The sequence below is a fragment of the Xenopus tropicalis genome, chromosome 1, assembly GCF_000004195.4.
Source record: "Xenopus tropicalis strain Nigerian chromosome 1, UCB_Xtro_10.0, whole genome shotgun sequence".
NCBI classification, from domain to species: domain Eukaryota; kingdom Metazoa; phylum Chordata; class Amphibia; order Anura; family Pipidae; genus Xenopus; species Xenopus tropicalis.
In genome coordinates, this window is record NC_030677.2 from 139,041,707 (window position 1) to 139,068,665 (window position 26,959).

The 26,959-nt window shown below is 37.0% G+C and overlaps 1 protein-coding gene across 1 annotated transcript in view; it reads right to left on the reverse strand.

Moving 5' to 3' along the window:
* Window positions 1–26,959, reverse strand: part of sptlc1 (serine palmitoyltransferase, long chain base subunit 1) — a 39,268-nt gene that overhangs the window by 9,121 nt on the left and 3,188 nt on the right. The window contains 11 exon segments of the mRNA NM_001079574.1: window positions 236–290; window positions 2,884–2,980; window positions 4,244–4,339; window positions 8,960–9,067; window positions 11,925–12,014; window positions 13,450–13,579; window positions 16,692–16,824; window positions 21,749–21,821; window positions 23,651–23,744; window positions 24,528–24,622; window positions 26,670–26,777. Coding sequence (NP_001073042.1) covers window positions 236–290; window positions 2,884–2,980; window positions 4,244–4,339; window positions 8,960–9,067; window positions 11,925–12,014; window positions 13,450–13,579; window positions 16,692–16,824; window positions 21,749–21,821; window positions 23,651–23,744; window positions 24,528–24,622; window positions 26,670–26,777 — 1,079 coding nt within the window.

Genomic DNA, 26,959 nt, shown 5'->3' on the forward strand with positions numbered 1-26,959 from the left:
GCTGTGGGTGACAGGACATGCCAGAAAAAAAGGAAAAATGTATCTGGATTAAAACATGTAAAGAACATCCATAGAGGGTGATGTAACAAAAGTTTGCTACAAGTCTAGTCACATAAATCAACCAATCATTAGGTAGCATTTCCTGGCATCTTATTGGTTGCTATGGCAAACATTGTGCCTGTTATCACATGTTGGGGTTAGAGCCTAACGTTCATTTTAAAACATGGCAACTTACCCCTGCAAAGCTTTATGAATTCGCTTGCACTTGACCCTTAGGGTATCAAATAACTCTGTAAAAACAGAAACCAAAAAAGGTTAACATAAAACAACTAAATTGCAGTAACCTGTAGGAGTACTTAGTGGAAAAAAAATATGAATTGAAGTGTGCTTTTATGACTTTCATTGCAAAATTAAAGAGAATGGTTAAAAGTAAAAAAAAATATATAAATTGGAAACAAGAATGGGAGGGGAGAGTTTACCTTTCCTAAATTATTTTGCGTTTTTTATTTGTTTAAAAATAATCTTATATTGTGCCCCTCTCTGGTATAACAATCAGCTGCACAGTGCTGCATATCTGCTCTGGCGCTATACATATCCCACCTACAACGGTATAGTTAAAAGTTTCCTATATTTGTGCCATTTCTAGCAGAAAAACAAAGTGTGCAAACCCATCATTTTAGCCATATGTTATTTCAATAAAAAAAAAATCAGTCCAAGAAGAGCATTGTATCCTCGCCTGCTACAGGCACCTTGTGTATTCAGCATTCGGAATGTTTGTTCTCTGTTGGCAACCCAGTTACAGAGCTGGCCATGACGTTAATGATCTGGAAGATGAGCAGGAGTTGAACATTTAAAAGGAAACGTTGAACAAGGGAAAAACAGCACCTCTCTAAAGGCACTGGAGTTTTAACCCCTAAAGGCAGAGGATAAGGATTCAGTAGGGTGAGGCTAAATGTGTTTCACTCATAGAATTCTTTGAAGCCACACCAGAGAATTAAAATTCTATTCCAAATACATTCCCAACATGGACAGTACCGTAAAGCCTTAAAGGGGTTGTTCACCTTTAAATTCAATATTCTAAGCTAATTTGCAATTGATTTTCATTTTTTATTTTTGTAGTTTTTCCAGTTATGTAGCTTTTTGTTCAGCAACTCTCCAGTTTGCAATTTCGGCAGCTATCTTGTTGCTAGGGTCTTATTTACCCTGGCAACCAGGCAGTGGGTTAAATGAAAGCTTGAAATACAATAAGATAGGGTCTGAATAGTAACATAAGTTAAAAAAGTAACAATATTAATGAATTTGTAGGCTCACAGAGCAATAGTTTTTCCCTGCCAGGGTCAGTGACCCCCATTTGAAAGCTGGAAAAATGTAGAAGTAAAAGGCAAATAATTTGAATACTATAAAACATAAATAATGAAAACCAATTGTGAAGTTGCTAGGAAAAGGGCAATCTATAACATACTAAAAGTTAATATAAAGGTGAACCACCCGTTAATAAGACCTTGAAGGTTTTTCTGTATCAACCTGTACCTAAGCTTGAAGTAGAATACAGTTTACAAGTAGTAAAATGTGATTAAAGGGCAAATATGCCATTAATGTGGTGCAAATGAATATAAGTAAACGTATTTTATTAAATTTGAAGGGAATTACATTCACATATGCCAACTACATAGGGAAATGTCTATTTGCAGTCCTTAATCAAATACACACAACACAAGGTGAGGCATAAAAGTCACAAGGTTAGGTATTAGGGATGCACCAAATCCAGGATTCGGTTCGGTATTCAGCCAGGATTCAACCTTTTTGTCAGGGTTCGGATTTGGCCAAATTAAATCCAAATTAGCATATGCCAATTAGGATTTGGAAGGGTTCAATGCCTGCATGAACACAGAAGTGGAACATTTTTCATGTTTAACCCCTCAAAATCCTAATTAACATATGCTAATTAGGATTCGGATTCGTTTCGGAATTTGGCCGAATCCCTTAAGATGGATTCAGGGGTTCGGCCGAACCCAAAAAACTGGGTTCAGTGCATCCCTATTAGGTATATCCTGCTATATTCCCAGAGCTATGAGTAACCATAAGAATTGAGTAATTATACATGGGTTGCACTTTTCCCTCCAAGGTGGGCACTTATGCACACAAAGTTTTAAGCTAGCTCACACACAAAATGTTGCATCTATTCTGATCTGAGCACACTGTTTTTCAAAATGTGCACACAAAATTTTTTTGCACACATACCTGAGAAGGAATTAAGAGAAAACATTGATGGGTTGGAACATAAAGTTAAAACAGTCATTTATGAAAATGAACTAACCACCACCCAGGTTCATAAGCCAGAATTTTCCAGAGAAACATACAGATACTTCCAACCACTCAGGACTTGTAGAATCTGAGGTATGGTTTAAATACAAAAAGGTGTGAAATTACCTCATCCAAAAGAAAAACAGATGGAAATATTCTTTATTTATACCAAACAGATGTCAAGCTCCATTAACATAGCATTGGTACTAGTGCGTGGGACAAAGAAAACTACTCACTGAGGGCTTAATCACTTCTTAAGTATGAAAACAGAAGAAAAATTATAATACACAAGAGTCATGAATAACCTGTAAGATATACTTATAAACAATCCCTAGTAATGCAGGTTGGTTCACATGACTAATTGAAACTTGTGTATTATAACAAACAAGGTATTACTTCCAGAATATTTAGATATGAGTAGGCCTCATAGAATACCCAGACTTGTATAAAAGCACCACCACTTGCTCTTCTATGAAGTTTACTATAACTATATTACATAATATGCTACCACCCAAAATACAATTTGAGTCTTTTTACTGATTATTTGTTTGTGGTAATTAAGATAACGGTCTATACTACCTGAGTTTTCCTCCATGATGTTAAGACCTTCGATAGCTGCAGAAGCCAGGAGAGGAGGCAAAGATGCAGAGAAGCAGTAACCTTGACCAGACAGTCGCTGTGGGATAAAGTGGAAAATACAACATTCAGATTCTGTTCTAGTTGGTAATAACTAAGAAAAGTAAGGTATTAAAAGGAAATTATATCAGCTCTATAAGCAGGTGCTATTCTGAATTCATTTCCACTTCCATGAGGGAATAATAATGTCAGTTTTGAATAGTCCTACACTGACACATGAATCAATGGGAGAGGAACTATGACTTGTCTTAGCTGAAACATCCTCCACATACAGCAAACAGCAGCAAAAGCAATATTCTTTATAGTCCATGGGGTGCTGTTACTGAAGTCAACTGATTACATTACAGATGTGATAGATAATATAGAAGCCAAAATAAAATGTAAAAGCAAACATGCAAAGAAAATTAATTCTGTGAGCCCAATATTATGCAAACCCTATGCTATGCTTTAATGTACCGCACTCCAAACCCCGCAGCTATTGTAATAGCTTACCCGATACCCCAGCCCGGGGTATATTCAAGCAAGCATTCCTTCCTTTTTCTTTTTTTCTTTTTTTTTTTTTTTTTTTTTTTAATTACTGGGCACAACGCATTCACAGTTGAGCAAAAAAGGAAAAAATAAATACAGGAAAGGAATATCTGGTAAATGTATATTGTTTTAAATGGTTAAGCATTCATTTATATTGAATTTGCATTTCACTTTCTAGACAAAAATCACCAGTTACAGGAACAGACAGGAAAATTTGAAAGATACAAGGAAAATGATTTCCCCCAGACTGCTTCTAGGCAATATTTTTATTTTTAAGAATAATTCAATAAATGGACATATAAATGAAAGAATTATTTGAAAGTTAATTAACCTTTAAAGGAACAGTTCAATGTAAAAATGAAACTGTGTAAAATAGAAAATATTTTTAATATAGTTAGCAAAAATGTCATCTATAAAGGCTGGAGTAGGCAGATGTCTAACATAATAGCCAGAACACTACTTCCTGCTCTAAGCTCATTAAACTCTTAGTTAGTCGGTGACTTTAGGGGGGCCACATGGGACATAACTGTTAAGTTAGTTTGCGAGTATGCAGGTCGGATTCAAAAGCAAACGGAACAGTTATGGCCCATATGGCCCCCCTCAAGTCACTGATTGGTTACAGATTGCTAACAGCTTAGAGAGCTGTAAAGCAGGAAGTAGTGTTCTGGCTATTATGTTAGACATCTGCCCTCTCCAGCCTTTAGATTACATTTTTGCCTAACTATATTGATACAGTAGTAAATTGATGCAGTAGTAAAGTGTTTATGCAGCATACCTGGTGATCGATTACAAAAGATCGGCCACAGCAAAATCCTCCAATTGAAGCCAATGCATTCTCCATATTAGCACTAATGAGGTCAATGTCATCAATCTGCAAAGATAAAATTAAAATATATGATACAGGGTCTCTGATCATGTAGTGTTACCCCTAATATTCTGTACAGCAGCCTATCATGGGTCTTTGTTCACCCGACCACACATGATTCAACACTCGGGTTAAACTTGGGTGAAATTACATTAAGGATGAAGTCACATGGAATATTTTCTATGCTAGATGAAATTATTTCAGCCAGTGGAGAAGAGCCTGAAACTGGTTCACCTCCCATTGATTGTTCTCATTTATGCCTGGCAAAGCCTTGATATACTGTATAGGTAAAATGTGTTGCAAAAGTGTTATTTATTAGCCCATTTGGCAGTTTTACCCCAAGAGGACTAAAGAAGCAGATAGCTGCAGAAATGCCTCGACATATTGTGGCTTGCGTTCCAGCATGGCATGATTCGAGTGACCATCTTGAAAACTGATGTGTAGTTGCAAGCTTTGTTACTGTAAAGCTTGACAGAGCAAAGGTGGTGAAAGTGCAACAGGGGAGTGTGGCATCAAAAGTCTATGGGGCTGAAAGCTGGGTGGTGCAACTCTTTAGCTGCATAACATTGTAGTGCTTCTAATTACATAATCCCTGCATAACTCCCATCTCTAATTAACTATTTCTAAACTCTTTTAGCGGTTTTATTTCTTTTTTATTTATTGCCATTGATGAATATTTAAATTTTTATGGGCTTTTCCTATAATTTTTAAAAAGGAATAGGAAAGGCTTTTTGGCATTTTATTGCCAATAGATTAGCCACAATAGTGCAAGCTAGAACACTATATTTTTTTGTAGAAAGCTTTACAATACCTGAGTTAACAGCCCTAGAAGCTCCCTCTGTTTAAAACAGCAACTGCCATTTTAGCTTGGTCTCAGTAAGTTCCAGGCTGCAGCTCTGGCTGCTGTAAATTCAGATTACAGCAGAGAGGGGAGGGGGGGGCAGAGAAGGGAGGGGGGAGGAGCAAGCTGTGCAGGTTTGTGCTGTGCCCCGAAGGATTCTTGTGAGAGAAGGAAGTCTGATATCGAAGAACATGTGTACAAAAGATGAAAATAAATCCTGTATTTTGTTTGATAGAGGATTTTCTGTTTTTTGGCATTATTTACGTAGACATTTCTAATAAAGCTTTCTTAGTTTTAACCTTTCCTTCTCCTTTAACTTTTTAATCAGTAATTATGTTGAATATACAGTGAGTAGGCTGATGAGCCACAGTTTGTAATTTATGCAACTTATTAAACATTGGTGAATTTAAAGGTACAGAGATTAATTAGTTTTTAGTGTTACATTTGACAGGAATAACATGGTTAACACTTTGAGGATATTTAATGGACACCATAAAAATTGCCCAGAAAGCCACCTTACTTTGTACAGAGCACATCTTGAATACATTTGTCTAGCCACAAGCAATTAAACTTGTACTCATCTTCTGATTTTTAGCCTAGTCAGGGTGTATGACATTTAGGTGGCTTATAAACAAGCTCAAATGAAAGTAAAACTCATATCACCAGATTACATATAGTCAGACAAAGTCAAGGAATCACACAGTGACAGTAAAATAAAAGAAATACTTTAGCTGAATGGTCTCATTTACTAAGTTGCATTATGATAATTTTTCCAGAATCCCAAAGTCACTTCCACCCTTTTGATAGATTTTGCAAGTTCTGACATTATACAGATGCAAAGCTTCAGCTTATTTCTTAATGGCACACATAAGTAGTATACCTAGATCATTAAAAGGTAGGAAAAGCTACACTCACTAGGGGTGGGGTGCCAATGTGTTAGGCACTTCTCATTGACTTTAAAGGCTTACGCGATACCCCATTTTTTTTCTTAACAAGGGAGAAGAAAAAGAGAGAAGAGGGTTGCCACCCTCTTCCTTAGTGAAAACTTGTGGGGGACAGTGCATGAAGAGAAGCACCAAGCTCTGGGTATCAGGTCAGCTTTCCCTTCTTCCTTGCATCTACCTACCCCTATAACAGACTTTGCTGCTGGCAAGGGTTAAAAGCAAGATGCAGACACAGAAGTGTCACATTAGGTGTCTACCCTACCCACATTTTGGCCAATTTGCATCCCATCCCACATGCAAAATTGTAAGAATGAATGAGATCTGCCTGTCCCTGTCCACAAGGGCAGATTTAATCCAGAAAATGCTTATGTTGGCATTCTCTGGATGAAATTAAGGAGAAATGTAGAAGGATACCAAGCATCAGATCTGCATAACTGAGTTTCCATTGCTGCAAACCAAAGTTAGATCATTCAATGCAAAATGAAAGCCTTTTGGTCTAACATCTTTGATATGCTATTTACGCCATAGATTTATGTATAAAGTAAGCCTAACTGGTGACCACTGGACCTTAACATTTCACACACGGAGACATCTGGCACAGCATTGCATCAGAGATTTAAACCTTGTGTGGCTTCCATTTAAGTTGGCTATTTAAAGCAATTTTGAAAGTAGTGCCCCTTGCAAAGAATTCAGGATGTATTTACTTGTGCTGATCCAGCAAGAGGAGCATCCCAGTCCACATCTGGTATAGTAAAAACTTTAAGACTACCACCTGTGTCCTCCTTGCAGGGTTAGTTATTTCTTCTACAAATAATCTATCAATTCCTCTTGTCCTCATGGCCTATAATTTGCAATTAACTTGAAAAAAGTTCACACTTTGTAACGTTACCCAAATGTTCTCCACATTTTCTTTTGTACTTCATGTTCAGCTTTTCTTTACATTTACCAAGCATATGGAAAATATGTCATAACAAGAACTACAGGTCTAAAAGGAAATTACAGTTTAGCAGCGCTGCAAACGTACTTGCAACAAGGAAAGTGTGCAAATCAATATGTATATGAATTATTATCCATATGAATGGAGGCCAGGAATATTCTAAGGCAATTTTTAACTTCAATTATATGGAAAGGAAAGGTAATAATTAAGTAAGCTTTATCAGAAAGGTCTATGTAGATATATCCATAAACACTTACAGTAATGATAGTCCTCTATCAAAAGAAACACAAGATTTCTTGTCTCTTTTTGTAAACACGATGTTCCAGTGTCTGACTTCCTCTCTCAGAAACATCCTTAAAGGACCTGTCTTTTATAAAAGTTCTGCTTTGTTTGAGCACTGTAATGGTATAGTTGAGCTCAGGAGAAAAAAAAAACTGAAGCTGACAGCTAGAGCTGAGTTTCTATGGGAACAAGCAATGCCATCTCTTCACTGGCTGCTAGACTGGAGGGCGTGTTTAGTAATCTGAGTTTAGAACAACTGGGCATGCCCACAAGCCAGAAGTCAAAGCAAATTCCTGAGGGAGGGGGCTGAGTGGGTTACAGGAGGAGAAGGAAATCTAAGTGATTAAGGAGATGTTGCAGCCTTACTCTTAACCTCTGGACAACCAGTGTGGCAGGTATTGAAAGATTTCACAGAGGCTGTTCACTGATTACATTTGTGTGTGGGGTTAACATGTCCTTTAATTCGGGTGGCCAGAGTCTGCACAGTTCTCTCCTCCTTCCCCTCCCACCAGAATGCTAAGAACTCCCTACCCCCTCCCTTAGGAATGCGTGATCTCAGCTATAACTGCTAGACTCCAGGCAGGAAGCTACTTAAAATGGCAGCTGCTATCTTAAGCAAAGGGAATATGCTTCTAAAGCTGTTTACTCAGGTATGGTAATGATACTTAAGTGGCAAATCTATTGGCAGTAAAATGCCAAAATGACTTTCTTTAATTCAAATGTTCTCCAACCTAAAATGCATAGACGTTAGTGTTGGTAATGTTAGTAATGTTTTTTCATCAATTTTTCATAGTTCTTCTGTTCAGAACTTCAGACTCTCATTCTTCCCACTCCTGTTTTGCTGTGTCAGTCAGTAATGCTGGCTACTCAGAAGTTTACATTCCATAATGGAGAATTTCAGAATAAATATTAAACCAGTCTTTAAAAAAATAAACTATATGAACACCAAAAACACCAGTTACATCATCATTAACTACATATCATTAACTAATGCAAACTAATGTGAATCTTCCTTTGGATATATAACAGTAACCATAAACACATCATATAAAAACATTAAAATATATAATGTGGTTTCACAGCATTTTCCTACCTGAGTAATGGTGTTAGGACATATTTTTGTGTGTAGGCTCTACTTGACAGTACAGGTAATGGGACTTGTTATCCAGAATGCGCTGGGGGGGTTTCTGGGTAAGGGATCTTTCTGTAATTTAGATCACCATACCTTAGGTCTACTAAAAAATAAGATAAACCCATTTGTTTTTCCTTCAAAAAGGATTAATTATATCTCAGTTGGGATCAAGTACAAAGGTAATGTTTTATTATTTTAGAGAAATAGGAAATCATTTTAAAAATAATTAATTACTTGCTAAAAATGGGAGATGGCCTTCCTGTAATTCAGAGCCTTCTGGATAACGGGTTTCAGATAACTCCCATACCTGTATTCCAAAATATATTTAACATTACAGTAGATAACTTTCCAACAAAGCAAAAGAGCTAAAGATGCGAGCAACTTATGCAGTTTACCCCCCATAAGGGGGGTAATATTTTAACCCTTATCAAGAAGTCAGCATAACATAGTTAAAAACAGTTTCCCTGTTGTCTACGATGTATAAACTTACATTTATTCCAAAGTGTTCTGTAACTCCTCGCCCATGTTCCCCTAAAACACCAAAAGAGAGGCTTTCTTCCAGAAATATCCTTACTTTGTACTTATACTTCAGTTCAACCTGCAATTTGCAAAGACATCAAAAGGCATAATTAATGCACGAATGAAAGATGTATCTCCAAACCTATAAACAAATTAAATGCACAATCCACTTTAAAACTACAGGATAAAGCTAAACTATTTTCAGTACTGAATGTGTCCTGTTTTATATTAAACCATATTACAAAGAGGTTTGTACTCCATAATTACAGTTAAATGGGCACTGAAAGCAGGTAAAGGAAATATACCAAGCAAGGCTTTGATTGCCTTTTTATTAAAAAGGCAATGTGTAGCAAAGTACATAAATGCAAGCTATTTTGCTTCCAATTCTTAATCCCCCCAGGACTGAAGTGAAAGAAATAGTTTATACCGCCTTCCAAGAAAAGGGGATAGCAAACAGTGCAGCTACTATCAGAGGCCTTGGCATGCAAAAAATATCAAGGCATTACCAAAAAGCAACTCTTTACAAGTATGTCACTCATGCAGTATACGCTGCACTGGAATAAGTGGCTTTACACTCACTTTCACTTTAAGCAAAAATATTAGCATAGGTTATTCTGCACATAAACATGATTTATCTATATATTTATATTTCCTTATATGTTCAGTTAGGGCTGCTAACCAAATGATCCAAAGGATTAAAAAAATGAGAAGCTATAACTTTTATTGATTTGTTTTGCTTCATTGGTATATATATATTGGAATATATACCTACACAGATCTTGCATACACCAGAAAAGGTTCAGGGAATAACAGGGAGTTCAAGAGGTTAGGCTTGTGTCTGTTACCCCCCCCCCATTCAAAGAGTTAACATCTGGTCTTTTTCGGATTCCTTAGTCAGTCATTTTTTTCTGTTTCTGGTATTCTATGTGTTTTAACAAATTATCTAAGTAAACTCTCTTTGCTTAGCAGGGTTCCCCAACCTTTTTTACTCCTGAGCCACAATCAAGCGTAAAAAGAGCTGGAGATCAACACAAGCATGCAAAAGGATCCTGGGGGGTGCAAAAAATAGGCTGAGATTGGCTATAGATAGCTCATATATGAACAAATACCATACAGAAGGCATTGTTTGGTACTACTCATGGTTTTGATGCAAATAAAGCAAGTAAAATAAGCACCTGCTTTGAGGCCACTGGGAGCAACATCCAAGGGGTTGGTAAGCAACATGTTGCTCCAGAGCCACTGGCTGGGGAACACTGGCATAGGGTGATAAAGTTGGAAACCTTTTTTGGCCAGTGATCGCTTGGCTAGTGTCATGTTGCTTCTTCTCTGTTGGTATATTCAGATCCTGATTCAAACTAATGGCAAACTCATTGACATTATTTTGTTTAAAAACAACAAAAAAAACTTTTCAAATCACTACTTTTCACTGCATGTGTAAAAGTAAGGTTATGGGTGTCAACACTGGTGGCTGATAAAGGGCTAACTGCTAGCACACACCACTTACAGGGTTAGGTCAGTTCTGCTGGTAAAGGAGGATTGTTACCAAAGAGGGATAACTCAATACTCCCTGCCTGGCTCTGAGCTGTTCCTGGTGTAATACACATATGAAATAAACATGTATAAAGTAAAAGCAGATGCTAAAGTGATTCTTTTTATTAAATCACATTTAATGAGATCTAAACATCACTTTGTCATAAAATATGTACACACAATCAGCACATGACATATTACCTTTAAACATTTTGAAAATTCTCTAGCACTGGACAATTTTTTATGAAAAGCTGTTTACAAGGGTATAAAGGGGAAAGTGATCTATTCTACACTCAGTGTTTGAGTTTAAATGAGGCTTAAATCTGTTGGTGGAGAGGCCACTGAAGGTATTTGGCTTTACGATGTGTTCATGCAATTACTCTTTCGTATATTTAGGGAATTATCTGCAGGTGTTATTGAGCCAGAGTACATAGAGAATCAATGTTTGCAGGCGGGGGCCAAACATGATCTCCTATTTCTCAGCCATACTTTTAATTGGCAGAGTAATGACCAAAATTTTTTTGTTTTGTTTTTTTGTCCTTACACTGGTGGAAAGGTTACCATAAACATCAAGCCAATAATTTCTACAATGTATTCAGATTAACTGACAAAGACGCAGACTGAGTTGTGTGGCCATTTGTGATGGCCACCAAATGTCTGTAGATTTTTTAGATCTACCTGTATGTTACCATGTGACAGTTTCTCTTGATTCAATTTATTTTTTATTTTGGTACATGCCATAATTAACTTATAGATAATAACAAATAATCACAGAAGGAGCAAATAGCAGGGAGAGATATTTTAGATACTGTGAGAAGTGGAAGACGACAAAGAGATGGGGTCTAGAGTGGGAAAGCATGGAGGTTGGAGAAAGAATGACAGATGATGTTAAAAAGTAGAAAAGAAGCAGGGAACCAACCATTCAACATGTTATCATGTAACTCAGTTTCTAAAATAATGATTTTATGAAACCTTTAACATAATAGCATAACACATTTATATATATTAAATGGATAGAATAATAGTTGAGTTGCACTTGCATAATTTATCTCTAATTCAGGCAGATTGGCTACTTTCCACCCGCAATAGCAAATTGACCAGTTGCAGGGGTCACAGTCTCTCTAACAGCTGTTTGATACTGCACATAATAGCTGTAAATGCAAACCTTTGTTATTCAGTGTATCTAATTCAGAATGAAACAGAACACAAACTTCATGATTCAGTTATTCCGAAATATGAGCATTTTCCTTTAGGTTTTCCTGTCAACCCTGCAAATACATATGAGCTCTTGTCTACATGTACTTACATTTTAAATATGACATAAATAAACTACATTTCCAAAAAAAAGTGGTAAAGTGTATAAAGTGGTAAATACCAATGAATGCTGCAGTCTACAAGGCACTTACCAGTTTAGGAAGAGGACAAATATCACCAGTGTTCATATACAATCCTTCTGCAACAATAAATCTCCTTGTCACAGAAGCTTTCCGGGGATTCTAATGAACAAAAATGATAACAAACACGGTTTCACATTCTTTGGTGATTTTATCAGAAGACAAAAAAACCTGATAGCTACACCAAAACTGTTGTAACTGGTCACTCCCCTTTGTACCCATAACTCTTTTGGCTTGAGCATCCAACACCCACACCAGATGCCCCTTTAATAGAGCCTTTAAACCTACAGTCCTTACACATCAGGAGCTTTAAAATGTTAATGTAGGAAGGGCATCAGCCCAGCCAAAACAGGAAGGAATAGATAACACCCACCTAAATTTTAGAGACTCAAATTCCAAGTCTGCTAGAAATCACTTAAAATATTTTAGATAAAAAAAAAAAGTACAACATGCCAACAGATACTAAGAAAAAAAATCGTTGTTCATTCTGTATATTGGGAATTTAAGTATTGCACTGGAGTCATATACTGGGGAAAGAATGTACTTTACTAGACCTGTGCACATTTGTATGTAATTTGTTACAGAACATTAAAGAGACCAACGTATGTAAAAGTGTTACTTTATGGTTTATGGGCCTGGAGAGATACTACAGCCACATTTTTAAGTGTTTAAGTAGTTACATAAGATTTTTATCAGTTCCTATTTGAGTGGCCATCATTATATTCACACACATATAAAAAAACAAGACAAAAATACAGTTATATTTAATTTCATATATCAAAAAATTACAAGCAATGATTCACATGGTAATCTAATTATATAATCTAGTCCTCAAACCAAAGTGGATTCAAACATAGTGTCTTCATTTACTAAGGTAAATGTTTCATTTTTTTTGAGATTTACTTATGTAAAAGGCAGTATCCAATTTAGTTTTTTTCTTAAGAAATTTGAGATAATTGTGTATTTTCTTGAAAAATTCAAGATTTATTTTTAAAACCACAAATGTTTGAGATTTATAAAACTTTGTGTTTTTTTGATTGACAAAAAATATGTCAGGTTTAAGATGGCGAGAAACATTGCGTCCTATGGAGGCTTAGAATAGTCAGTGACAGCCTGTCCTTGGAAAATTTTAAAGGGGAAGTTAATCCCATCAGTGTTCTATTTCACCCAGTTTCAAGTGAAACCTAAACACATTATTGTTTTCCAAGAATGAGCTTAGCAAAGCAGTATTCTTACTTCCTAAACAGGGATCATATGCAATTAAGTCATAGGACCAGTCTAGGAGAACAAATCGAATTGTTACGTCAGATTTAAGAGGTGTGTTCTCAATTTACTCCAAACTGACCCCTGACCCCATTCATATCCAGAAAGAGGTGATCAGCCAACCAGATTAGAAATCATGTAAACAAACCTCACAGGCAGACCACTGGTTTGCTATAAGTGACAATCTGCCTACCTTAATCTCTTTTTCAGCTGTAAAGCTCAAACTGCTTTAAATAAATATATTTTTGTGGAATATGTTTGTGTTTAGATTTACCTTCTGATCCTCCAGCTCCTGCTCCTTTAGTAATCTCTCCAAGTCATCCATATCATTATGTTTAAAGTACTTGATACTGCTTCGTGATGCTTGTAAGCCTTTTTGAATAGCAAAACATGCAGCCTCATCGCTGAAGAAAAGCATACACAAATTTGAAAATTAGTTTCTAAAGTGGTAAGCTCTTAATGGTTGACGCTTAAACTAAATAAAAAGTAGCGACTTTCTTTGTTAGTTTGATTAAAGTGCACAAACTTTAGATTATTATAAACTGCCATGATGAAAACCTATATGACGAAAGCCCATTTCCCCATTATGCACAAAGCATGAAATTATTTTGTTGAGAACAATTCTTTCCAGTGTAAAGAATTAAAAGAGAAGGCAAGGCAAAGTCACTTGGGGGTGCCAAAATGTTAGGCACCCCAAAGTGACTTTAATCGCTTACCTCATACCCCGGGCTGGTGCCCCTGTACGGAGAGAACAGCACCGAGGCCGAGGTAGCTGTAGCGCTTCCTCGCGTGCACGCGCATGAACAGTAGAGTGAAAAGGCCGAACTTCAACAGAGAAGTCGGCTTTCCGCTCTACTGCGCATGCGCCTGTCTTTAGTCCTTCCAAAAGCGAAGGCGGAAGGAGGAAGAGCTGCGCTACAGGTACTCCGGGCTGCTGCTGTTTTCTCCTAACAGGGGGACCAGCCCGGGTTACAAGGTAAGCGATTAAAGTCACTTGGGGGTGCCTAACATTTAGAGTGCTGTTGCCCTTAAAACTTTTGCCACGGTTGTGTTCTGAAGCACATTATACATTTTAAAATCCGTTCTTAAAACCAGGAGCCAGTCCTTATTTTCAGTTTTAATACTAAAATAATAGTCACCAGAATGAAACAAGAGGCCCTCTAATTATATGAATTCTCCTTCACCCTTAGCTTAATGTCACTGGAAAATGGATTCTCTATAATTGGGCTTTTATTGTCCATCTAATTTGCTATATCGTAATAAATTTCTAGGGGGGAGAAAATGGCATATAAGAAAATGCAACAAAGAAAGTTCACCCAGCACACCCTTACCTCCTCCAACAATTCTTACTCAGTGCACACCCAGAGAGTCGGCACTCCCAGCACAATCCAGCAAAAAATAGTTGACCAGCACAACGAGTGTAATGCAAGCGGGGCTTGGACCCTGCGTGTTTGTTCAATAAACTATTCAATAAGAAAATGCAACTTTAATGTTGCTGGCTTGGTGGGCAGTTTACACAAACTTGAACTGTGAAACCCAATAAATTAATTGTTGGTGCATAAATTAGCCCTATCGGAGTATGTAGCTCCAAAATGGGAGATCATAGAACACCTTGATAACTTTAAATATCTTTCTATTTTTAGCACAGTTAAATTATGCCCTATACTTAATTACAGTTACTACTTGTTACATATAATTATAGAAATGAGGTATATTAAAAGGGGTGGTTCACCCACCTTTAAGTTAACTTTTAGTATCTTACACAATGGCCAATTGTAAGCATCTTTTCAATTAGTCTTCAGTATTTTTTTTTTTTTTTTTTATAGTTTTTAAATTGTTTGCTTTCTTCTTCCAAACCTTTGCAGCTTTCATATGGGGGTCACTGACCCCAGCAGCCAAAAAACTATTGCTCTGTGAGGTTACAGATGTATTATTATTACTTTACATAACTTATTTCTGTCCAGGTCCTCTCCTATTCATTTACCAGTCTCATTTAAACTGCTCACTGGTTACTAAGGTTATTTGAACCCTAGCAACCAGCTGCTAAAAGTCCAGGAGAGCTGCTGAACCAAAAAGTCAAAAAATTAAACTAAAAATATAAAACGGAGGACCAACTGCAAATTGTCTCAGAATATTACTCACTACATCATACTAAAAGTTAACTGAAATATTTAAGGAAAGGGTTAACCCATGAATAAAGTACCCACAAATATTGTTGTATTTGCATCATTATAAAGAGAATAGGAAAAACTCTGCCTGTTAGGTTTTTTCCAAGACATCTGCTCACATTACAAACAGCACAATGCCAGAAGGAGAAAGTTTCATACAATGATGATCACAGTTGTTTTCTGCCAAAATGTAAATTAAAGTAGTACAAGAAAGCTGTAGATTCAATCAGACATTTCCTGGTTTGTATATGGCAAAAATCACTTGGATTTATTCAAAAAGCCTTGATGAGGAACACAGAAGCTGATCGGAAATAATCCTTTTAAGATAAATTGACTGTTTAGAGATGAACAGTTTCACTCCAATAATTTTACAGTAGGAGAAAATGTATTTGGCTCCAAAACGCCTGTACAGAAAATAATGGTCTTGATGCAGCCAAGATACATGAAACCAGATTTTTTTTTTCCCCAAAAAGGTAACTAAAGTATAAAAATGCCCAGCTTCATTCAATAGCACCTCATGCACCTATTTGTATTATTGCTGAAGAAGTGTACAATTAAGGAAATATTACAATGGCGTCACTATTCTAGAATTTCAACAGACCCAAAGTATTCATAATGAAACAGATGTTGAGTATATCTGGCAGATTACAGAAGTTTTATGATTTAGCGAACTGTTCTATGTTTAGGTGTCACTAACAATAATTTTGGCTATTCTAGAGGAGATGGACATGAGTTTGACATGAGTGTGCTATTTGAATAACAGAAAGAAAAAGTAATAAAAAGATGGAAAGTGAGAGGTTGCCCTCCCGCAGGACGGCATTCTATTGTCACAAAACATCTGATCCTGCTGTGTGTGTCTTCAGCACCGCAATAAAAATTGGGAATACCCCCACTGCAACCATATGGGTATTATTGCCTTCATTTTGGATTTGGATTTCTACACTGGCGGCAGAGGCCAACTTTAATACCGGTTATCCCCCAAGCATTCAATCCTAGAATAAGCAGGTCGAGAGAAACCTTTAAACACAAGATAGAGGAGATATATTGCCAATACTGAAATCTATGCTAGGTATTTATTAATGTAGCTGAAATAATACCGGAGTGCTTAGACTTACAATAGTGACAATAGTGAGAATTGCAGATTATGACAATAATTAAATTTTTTGCTGAATTATGCAGATTTCTTATAATGGGGTAATGAAAGGACTGAAAGGGTTAAAAAAAAAAAAAGTTGACCATTTCCATTATCTTTGTGGGCCACCTTTGCCCATTTATGCCAGTGATATACTATACCATAACAGCTATGAGCCTTGAAAAGAAGAGCTCATCAGCAACAGTTAGGACTTACACAAATACAATATCTCCTCTTTTAGAATATGCTGGGATTGCACTGGCAATAGTTGCAAACCCATAGGAATAAATTATAGCCTCTTCAGTCTTCATAAATTTTGCCAATCTTTCTTCTAGCTCTAAATGCACATCTGTTAAATGAGAAAAAAAAACACAAAAATGAATAGCTTGATCGTCTGCTCACAAAAGCACATAAAATTGCTATATTGGTACATTCAATAATATAAGCGCTACTTTAAAATAAACTGCACAAAGACAAGAACATAACTGTTGTTTTCTTAATACTAGGGCACATTTGCTAATTACTTTGTTACCGTTCAACAAGGCATGGGCCATAAGTTGATTTAAATTTTAGGAGGTATCTCCAACCAAGATGCCCTCTGAACAGAGTCTTCCCGATGGCTGCCTTTCCTTTTTACTTTGCTGGGCATTAAATGCCCCTATCAGCTCCTCTCCAGCTCAGCATAGCTTTCACATATCCAATGCAATTCCTCATGCCCTGTGCAGATGAACAGTAAATCAGTTTCTGCCTGCCCTTTGTTATTCTGTTCAGAAATCAGCCTACCTCTAGACAAAAACCTTATTCCCAAATAGCACTTGTTATTTTCCTTCAAAAGGTTTGTCAGACCATGCAAGACACCGTGGCCACTAAAGACTTGGCTGGAGGAAAGCTGATCCAGATCCTAGCCTAGCAAACTGAAACAGGACAGACAGACACAATTGTTGCAATGGTATCAGTCATCAGAGAAATGAAATGAAAAAAAAGCTGCTTTTGCTAGCAATTACATTTACAAATTGCCTGGAAATTTGTTCAGATGAATGAATAGGTGGTTGATTTTCTCTTTGAACCTTGACCCACTATTCAAACTAATTTCTACAGAAAAGCAAAATCTTCAAGGTTTACAATGACATAAAAATCTGCCTGCCCATTGTGAACCAGAACAATTAACTCTAAAAGACACCACCTGATACACATATCAAATTAATAGCATTATTTTTTTATATGCAGGAGAATATTTTTCCAGTGAGGATTCATAAAGAGACAACATATTCTACAGTGCTGTACAATCAATGGGTGTATACATGGAACATAAAGCATAAGTAAACCTTTAAAATAAGCAGATGTACAATTGAACAAAAGTGTATATATGTAAGTGATGTACAAAAGTTCTATTCTTAGCACCACCTACTGGTCACTTTCCGAACATGAAGTCATCCAGGACCTTGTGGAGCAAGTTGTCAGGAGAAAGAAGAGGGCTGATATGATGTTCTTCTGGTTAGTAAAAACATTATAAACCTCAGATAACTTTTCTCACATATTTCCTAAGCAGAAAAATATGAAACCAGCACTCTTTGTCCTGACAACTCCCTTGACGTCATTAACTATGTCATAATTGGAAAGCGACCAGCAGGTGGCACTGTTGTAACATCGAAAGGCTATAGTACCTGCGTCACAGATTCTGAATTTCAGGTTGGCTTATCTGACCAAAAATGGACCATGAATTTAACTGTGAGGTATTGTCTAATGTGGTCATATTTTCTTATCAATGCTGTGGCTGACTGGCCGCTGCTCATACATGCATGCACATCGAAGATATTGTGATACTGGATTTTCTGTCAGCTTTAAATTCTACAGGATCTTGGAAATATCTACCACTTGGACCTCTCATGGGTCCCAAACAATCAGCACACAGGAAGGTGAGATCAAATTTGGCCAAACTGCTAAAAATGTTGGCGAGTGCATATTTACCCAGCAACCCCACTGTTCAATAAGCAAATACAAAACAATTAAAATGACTCTTGATGTCCTTCTCAGAATAACAGTGAAAATGAATGATTCAAGGCACTGTACTTTTCAGTGAAGGACAGAAAACAAAGATTCTTTAAATAAATAAAAACTCATCTATACCTCAACATCAAAACCTCAGATACTGTCATTATGTCTAGGCCAAGGTATTTTAATTCACAAACCATTTTTACCATAAAATGGTAATAGTGGCTTTGTTTTATTACTGGCTAAATAAAAATGTAGTTTTTCAGATGAACACATCTTCTTGTATTTTTACACAGCAAATCTGTCTTTGATAAGATATGAAGAGCATAATTGCAACCAGATTTTAGACAAATGACCATCCTCCATAAACAAAGTGTAAGCCTTACCATATGTACATAGAAGGAAATAATATTACCATTGGACATTTCTCAAACAAGTCCATTATTTAGAGGTAATATAAATGTCTGATAACAGCATAATTTCCCAGCAATCTGTTTAACAGGCACAGACCAACATTTACCAAAGATGTAAAACAGAAATATATAGTCTCTGAGATTAATACAAAGGACATATTCCAGGTTATTTTGAAAAATCTCAAAACAAAAATGTTTTACAGATAGGAAACTTTTGTTTAATCTGGTGGTACACTGTCTGGGGAACTACAGCAAGCCCCCCTTAAAGCAAAGCAAAATCAGATGAGTAACTTTGGTTTGGTTAACAAATACAGCCTTATTGTGCCAAGACTATAAGGCCACCGAAGGGGAGGGCTGGCGTGCATATTGACAGTACCAGGACTGCTTTAGGGTGAATACACACTTGGATACAGTCATGGCCCAAATTTTTGGCACCCCAGAAATTCTGCACAGAAAAGTATTGCAGTAATACATGTTTTGCTATACACATGTTTATTCCCTTTGTGTGTATTGGAACAGAACAAAAAAAAAAAAAAAAATCTAATTGGACATAATGTCACGCAAAACTCCAAAGATGGGCTGGACAAAATTATTGGCACCCTTCCAAAATTGTGGATAAATAAGATTGTTTCAAACATGTGATGCTCCTTTAAACTCACCTGGGGCAAGTAACAGGTGTGGGCAATATAAAAATCACACCTGAAAGCAGATAAAAAGGAGAGACGTTCACTTAGTCTTTGCATTGTGTGTCTGTGTGTGCCACACTAAGCATGGACAACAGAAAGAGGAGAAGAGAACTGTCTGAGGACTTGAGAACCAAAATTGTGGAAAAATATCAACAATCTCAAGGTTACAAGTCCATCTCCAGAGATCTAGATTTGCCTTTGTCCACAGTGCGCAACATTATCAAGAAGTTTGCAACCCATGGCACTGTAGCTAATCTTCCTGGGCGTGGACGGAAGAGAAAAATTGAGGAAAGGTTGCAACGCGGGATAGTCCTGATGGTGGATAAGCAGCCCCAAACAAGTTCCAAAGAAATTCAAGCTGTCCTGCAGGGCTCAGGGAGCATCAGTGTCAGTGCAAACTATCAGTCGACATTTAAATTAAATGAAATGCTATGGCAGGAGACCCAGGAGGACCCCACTGCTGACACAGAGACATTAAAAAGCAACACTACAGTTTGCCAAAATGTACTTGAGTAAGCCACAATCCTTCTGGGAAAACATCTTGTGGACAGATGAGACCAAGATAGATCTTTTTGGTAAAGCACATCATTCTACTGTTTACCAAAAATGGAATGAGGCCTACAAAGAAAAGAACACAGTACTTACAGTGAAATATGGTGGAGGTTCAATGATGTTTTGGGGTTGTTTTGCTGCCTCTGGCACTGGGTGCCTTGAATGTGTGCAAGGCATCATGAAATCTGATGATTACCAATGGATTTTGGGTCGCACTGTAGAGCCCAGTGTCAGAAAGCTGGGTTTACGTCCGAGATCTTCCAGCAGGACAATGACCCCAAACATACGTCAAAAAGCACCCAGAAATGGATGGCAACAAAGCGCTGGAGAGTTCTGAAGTTGCCAGCAATGAGTCCCGATCTAAATCCCATTGAACATCTGTAGAGAGATCTTAAAATTGCTGTTGGGAAAAGGTGCCCTTCCAATAAGAGAGACCTGGAGCAGTTTGCAAAGGAAGAGTGGTCCAAAATTCCCGGTGAGAGGTGTAAGAAGCTTATTGATGGTTATAGGAAGCGACTGATTTCCAATTTGCTTTTTTCCTCCCTTTTTTGTTCTGTTCCAATACACACAAAGGGAATAAACATGTGTATAGAAAAACATGTGTTACTGCAATACTTTTCTGTGAGAAATACTTGATTTTCTGGAAAAATTTCTGGGGTGCCAACAATTTGGGCCATGACTGTACCAGTAGCAGCTAATTTCACAGCTACTAAACTCCAGAAAATACCCTGCCATGGACAATACTGAGAATTGCCGCTGCTAAAAATACACATAGAGACAATTATTAGTAAACGATCAGCATTGTCTTTTTTAGTAGCCATGACAAGTAGCTGCTACTAGTAGCTTTGTGTGTCTTCACCCTTAGACACAGAAAGGGCAGAAGATAAAAAGAGGATAGAAGTTATTACCCAGCAACATGCAGCTAAAACCTGGGCGGAGGTACAACATGATCCAGTGGCAAGATCGAAAAGGATGGTTAAGAGAAGCAATAGTTGACATGAGCAGACTTCTGTATCTACTGTGCAATAAACAGAGAAACCCGTGTGATTCCAAGATGCCACAAATGTTAATCATTAGACACATTAATGGCAAGAACGAAAAAGGTAGCCGAAATTAGATTTTGCAGCTCCCTCTTGTGAAAAATTGAGATATTACATTGCACCACTGGTCAATTGATAGTCCACCAAATAATCAATTAATGTTCTGCTCTTATCATATTTAACTGCACCCACATTCTTTCATACTTCAGCCCTAAAACACCATTCATCCCAATTACCAACCTGCACAACTTCCATTATAAGTGAAATCAGGTACCTATTTCACTTACAACTTAGCTCACTTAAATGTTTGTTTTCGTGTGACCTCTATTGGTTAAAAAAAAAAAAAAAAAAACATTCTTGCTCAAAAAAATCTGTAGTTTTGATGCATATGAATGATTGCACTCTAATCTCTTGATGTTTTCAGAATACCGAAAATAAAGAAAAAAAATGGTGTACAGCTAATCCTAAATTACAAATTGAACATAGGTAATTTGCAGTTATACAGATAAAATACAATTTTTAGTGCCCCAGGCTGCAGCCAAGCAAAGAATTTGATCACTGCAGTTCTCTCTGTTTAAAATGCTACTTACCAAAAGTACCATAAAATCCCCTTGGTCCACAGGTTCCAACACCATACTTTCTTAGAGAAGCAAGAGCTGCACTCTTAAAACAAGAATACATCATATAAGACATACAGTTCTTTAAGTGCCTTCAAGACTACACATTCCGAAAATATTTGTGGTTATTAAATAATTAATGCAGTCTAATATATAAAATATAATCTCAGCGTTCTATTATAGAGATAAATGTAATCAAAACACATAGAACCATAACATAAAAATGTTTGTTTAGAGGGGAGCAGTACTCAGTGCAAACATACACTGGTGATTTGTATTTTAATTGTAAAATATGGTTTGTATCAGTAATAGAAGTTTTCAACTATCCCGCAAAACTCTACATAAACATGCAACTTTTGAACTTTAAATAAGCCCAACATATTACTTCTGCCTCCTTAGCATATCCATCACATGGTACAAGCTCAAAAGAACAGTCATATTAAACTGTCTAAGTCAAGTCACAAGATACTGAAACACTGTATTTACTAGACTTTCACCCTCCCTTTATTATCCTATATATAGTACTTCATAAAGGTCGAAGAACTGGACTGAACCAAAACTTTGGAAATATGTGAACTAAATTAATAAAGTAATTTAAGAATTCCCTGAAGTGCCACACAGTCATTACATTTTTTTGTGGATTGAGCACAAGTCTAATTTTTGTGGGTTTGTGTTTTCTTGCATTTATAATGGAGTTGTTGGTCAGTAGAATTCTCATTGGAGTTCTACTGTGCTAAGTGCTTAAAAGTACATAGCACACGCAGAATTATTTCTGGAAATTAACACAGGTGATGCTGCCAATAATGGCTATTTTTCCTTGAAACCTTATTTTGAAGTTATTTTGAATATATTTCACCACATTGCAATGGTTCCCAGGTCTTCCTCCCTCCAACAGTGCCCCTGTATAACAGTAATGGAATGCAGATAGTCACTGTTCACAACCCCTATTTTGGCCTTACAGTTGCCTTAATACAACAGGTTTTTTGTATAGTTCTTGATCAGAACAAATTATGTTTTAAAGCGCAAGGAAACCTTTATTCAACAGGGGTGCCAATTTCTTGGGCACACCCTGGTGAACTAAATCTATAATTATCCATAATAATATAATAAAAACCCATAATTAAGAAACAAACAAAACTCTGCAACAGCCATAGGACAATTGAAAAGCAACATCACACCACCATCTTTCTTACCTTTTTTTCGGTGACGTATTTATTAATTTTTAGGATGGGGTTAATCAATCATTAGTGCAAGAGTATTTGCTTAAACTCAGAAATGTTGTTCTAAAGCGCAAGTGCCAGTCTAAGCCTATCTATGGATGCCACAGAAAGACAGCGGCACAGCATTTTTTCTCTGAAAATGAGCACCAGTCCCAGCCCAAAACCTTAGTTTTTAAGTTCAGCCAACATATTGGCATACTTTGTGAATAAGAGTTTCTTGCCCTTTAAATGTAAAGGCTCTATAGCAAAACCCCACTCAAACTATACCAGCATCCACTATACCCCAAAATTCTTCCCTAAATTTATGTGCCGAGTAACAGTTTCCTAAACATGTCTACTGTCACTTTGCTTCCCTCTTTAATACTTACACAACCAATCACAATACACTGTCAGTGCCCAAAGGATTTAAGATAAAAATCCTCTCTGCATTTTCCAGTGCACTACTAAGAACAAAATCAAAGGGAATAAGCACGGATGAAAGCCAGGAAAAGCAAGGCATGGGTGGGGGAAACTGGGAAAGGATCTGGGCCTGTAAATCTTTTTCCTTACTGCAGTTTTATTACTCTTTCTGGTATAAATGTACTTATTTAGTCAGGAAGCACCAAAGAAAGGCTTGTTTTTCAAATACTTTTTAACAATTGCAGCACATACTAACCTTAACTCTGTCATTATCTAGAAGACCGAGGAAATTAAATGATGCAAAATTTATGCATTCTTTTCCATTTACAACAATCTTGTGACTTGGGGGCCTATAGGAGAGGAAAAAAAGTTACATTTAAGAATACAGAAATTGTAAAGTAGGAGGGTAAGAGTACACAAGACGTTTTGTCGCCTGCTATAATCGCCTCTAACACATGCAACAAAATTGTAAAAAATACCTTTGTATCTATCAGGTTGTAAAACGGTTTTATTGCATAATTGCTCTTTATGCTGGTTTAAAAGGAAAAGTGCTAAGGATAAACAAACTATACAACAATCCATAGGTGTTTTAAAATTTAAAGATAGGTAGAGCATATTTTAAACTCAAGACCTTCCCACTTAAGGCCTGTGGTGCACCTGGAGAGAAAAAAAAAAAAAAAAACGAACAAAAAACATAGATTGGTGAAAGCCGGACCTCCACTTAAATACGCTGAAGACAGAAATTTTTAAACAGAGGTCCACTATTCAATACTACATAATTTTGAAACAGTCTCATTCAAAAAAATTAGCTGTGGTGACAGTGAAACATTTTGACTGCTGCTGTCACTTACATCACTAGATTTTGACAAAATTTGTTCCAGACCACGAAAGGTGAAGGAATACAGTAATAATAATTCACAGATTATTTATAAACAAAGCCTAAACACTACCACTACGACAGTCACATGAATTTAAAATGCAGTGCAATGTACAAATCCTAGAACAATGCATCTGCACATATGAAGTAAAAATACAAAATATACACTGCAGTTAACCAACACTGCCTCTGTTGTTGTACAGTTATTTTATCATATAATTATAATCCATTAACAGAGAAGAAAAGAAAAATCTACCCTGAAACAATGTTATAGTTGAGAGCTGGATGATCTTTAGAGACTGGAGGAACAAGAGGCTCTGGGCGCCACTCATCAATCAATTCTTCTTTCTCCTGAAAAAGCAAAAACATAATATATGATAACGTAAAGGAAATTATCTGTCCTAAATATAGTGTGTCCTAAAGTGCTGAAAAGGAGTGCTTTACTTTAATATAAAGGTGTTGCAATCCTGCATATATGGTAAGATGTGCTTCCTAATACCAAAAGTATCCAGACAACCTTTTTAAAATTTGCATGTCTCAGCTGTAACGCTCCCTGACACCATCTCTGGACACATTGTGGATTTTTTTTATGAACAGCATCATACAAGTCTAAAACCACCATGTGCAGCGCCAAACATGGAATGGTATAAAGGTCCCCGCCATTGGACCAGTTGAAACACACACTCTGGCACAATAATGCCCCCATGCACAAAAAGGAGGTCTATTCAGAACTGGTTTGCAAAATGGAAGAACTTGATTGGCCAGCACAGAACAACTAAAATCAAACCATCAGAACACCTATAGAATTAACTGAAATGTGAGCCAGATCTGATTGCCCAACATCTGTGCCCAATCTCAATAAAGTTCTCACTCAGTGAAACTAAAATCCACCAACAATTTTTTTTAGCAACTAAGGGAAAGCATTCCTAGAGGAGTAACAGTTGTAGCAGTAGCAGCAAAGTGAGGTCCAACTTGCTATCACTACTTGATTTTGGAATGAGATGTCCAAATACATTTAGTATAATAGTGTAAATGTATTAAATAGAACAAACCTTAAGGGCTCTGGCACACGGGGAGATTAGTTGCCAGCGACAAATCTCCCTGTTCACGGGCGACTAATCTCCCCGAGTTGTCTTCACCTGCCATCCCACCGGCGACAATGTAAGTCGCCGGTGGGATGGCACACGCGGCAGCGCGATTTCGGGAAATAGCCGAAAAAGACGAGGCGAGACGCGAGGCTTTTGCGACGATTTGTGCGAAATCACACCGGGGGCAACTAATCTCCCCGTGTGCCAGAGCCCTAAATGCACATGGCTTGGTCATTGATCCTTTATAACAGGGGTCGGGAACCTTTTTGGCTGAGAGAGCCATAAACACCACATATTTTAAAATGTAATTCCGTGAGAGCCATACAATATGTTTGGCCGCAGATGCTGCGGGGCAAGGTAGGGTGGTCCCAATGATGCCGGATGCGTATGCGATGCAGAGGAGGGTGTGGCCTGCGCTTGGCGAATAGAAGAAGTGTTCTAAGGCTTAGAACACGTCTTCTATCCGCCAAGCACAGGCCACGACCCCCGTTATTTTTTTTATTATTTAAGATTTGGCAGCGAGCCAGATACAGCCATCAAAAGAGCCACATCTGGCTCCCAAGCCATAGGTTCCCTACCCCTGCTTTATAACCAGTGCAGTTCATTATGTGTAGTAGCCAGAATATGTAACTAATTAGAGTTTCAAACTACCAATTATAAAAAGGTTTGCCCACACGTTAATAAACAGCAAAATAAAATGCATCTATAGCATAACTTTATTAGCTTTATCAATTTAAATATCATAGCTGTTAAATACTAATAGAAAAGAAACCAATGCTCAGTGGCAAACACATCACAACAAATACAGACAGAGATTTTCTAAGTAATAACAAATTGACTGGAACAGAAATGGACAATATGGTTTGGGTTATACCCCCTAAGTTTGCAGGTCTGTACTCAATGATTTGGAGCAAATTTAGTTATGTGGATGATTGGACCTAATTTCGGCCTCAGTACAGTATGCAAAAATTATCAAGACCAAGGATGTAAAATTGCTGCACAAAGCACCCAGAAAGCAATTAAATATCATAAAGACAGAACCCATGAAAACACTACAAGGAAATGTATTAACTATTATAGAATGTTGCTTTATAATATGTACCATTCTCTACAATTCACTGGACATAGATTTAGGGCCATATTTAAAAAGATGTGTAAAACACTGGTGTTATAATACACCACACATCACTGCTTCAAAACCCTGTAACAGTAGCTACACACCAAATTTGTAACGTATACTTCCTGCTGATTTAAAAATAAGGAGCAAGTTGAACATTACATATTGTATACCAAAAAGTTTTCTAAGTCACCTTTTCTGTGAGGTCTGAGCGCTCCTGCAGTTTGTATGTCTTTGAAAATATGAGTCTGATAATCCATAATATCAGAATCCCTTCCAGTATCAAATGGTATGCAGGTGCCTGAAAGACAAGTAAAATATTTACAATAAAACATTAGATAAATCAGTCTTTAGGAACCAAGTCATAAGACATAAATAGTTAATAGACATAAAATGCATGGTGTGAATGAAGGCTCCATTCCTTATTCTAACAGGCCTAATTTTACCTTACACTGCTGCTTACCTTTTCAATAAAGCATCACT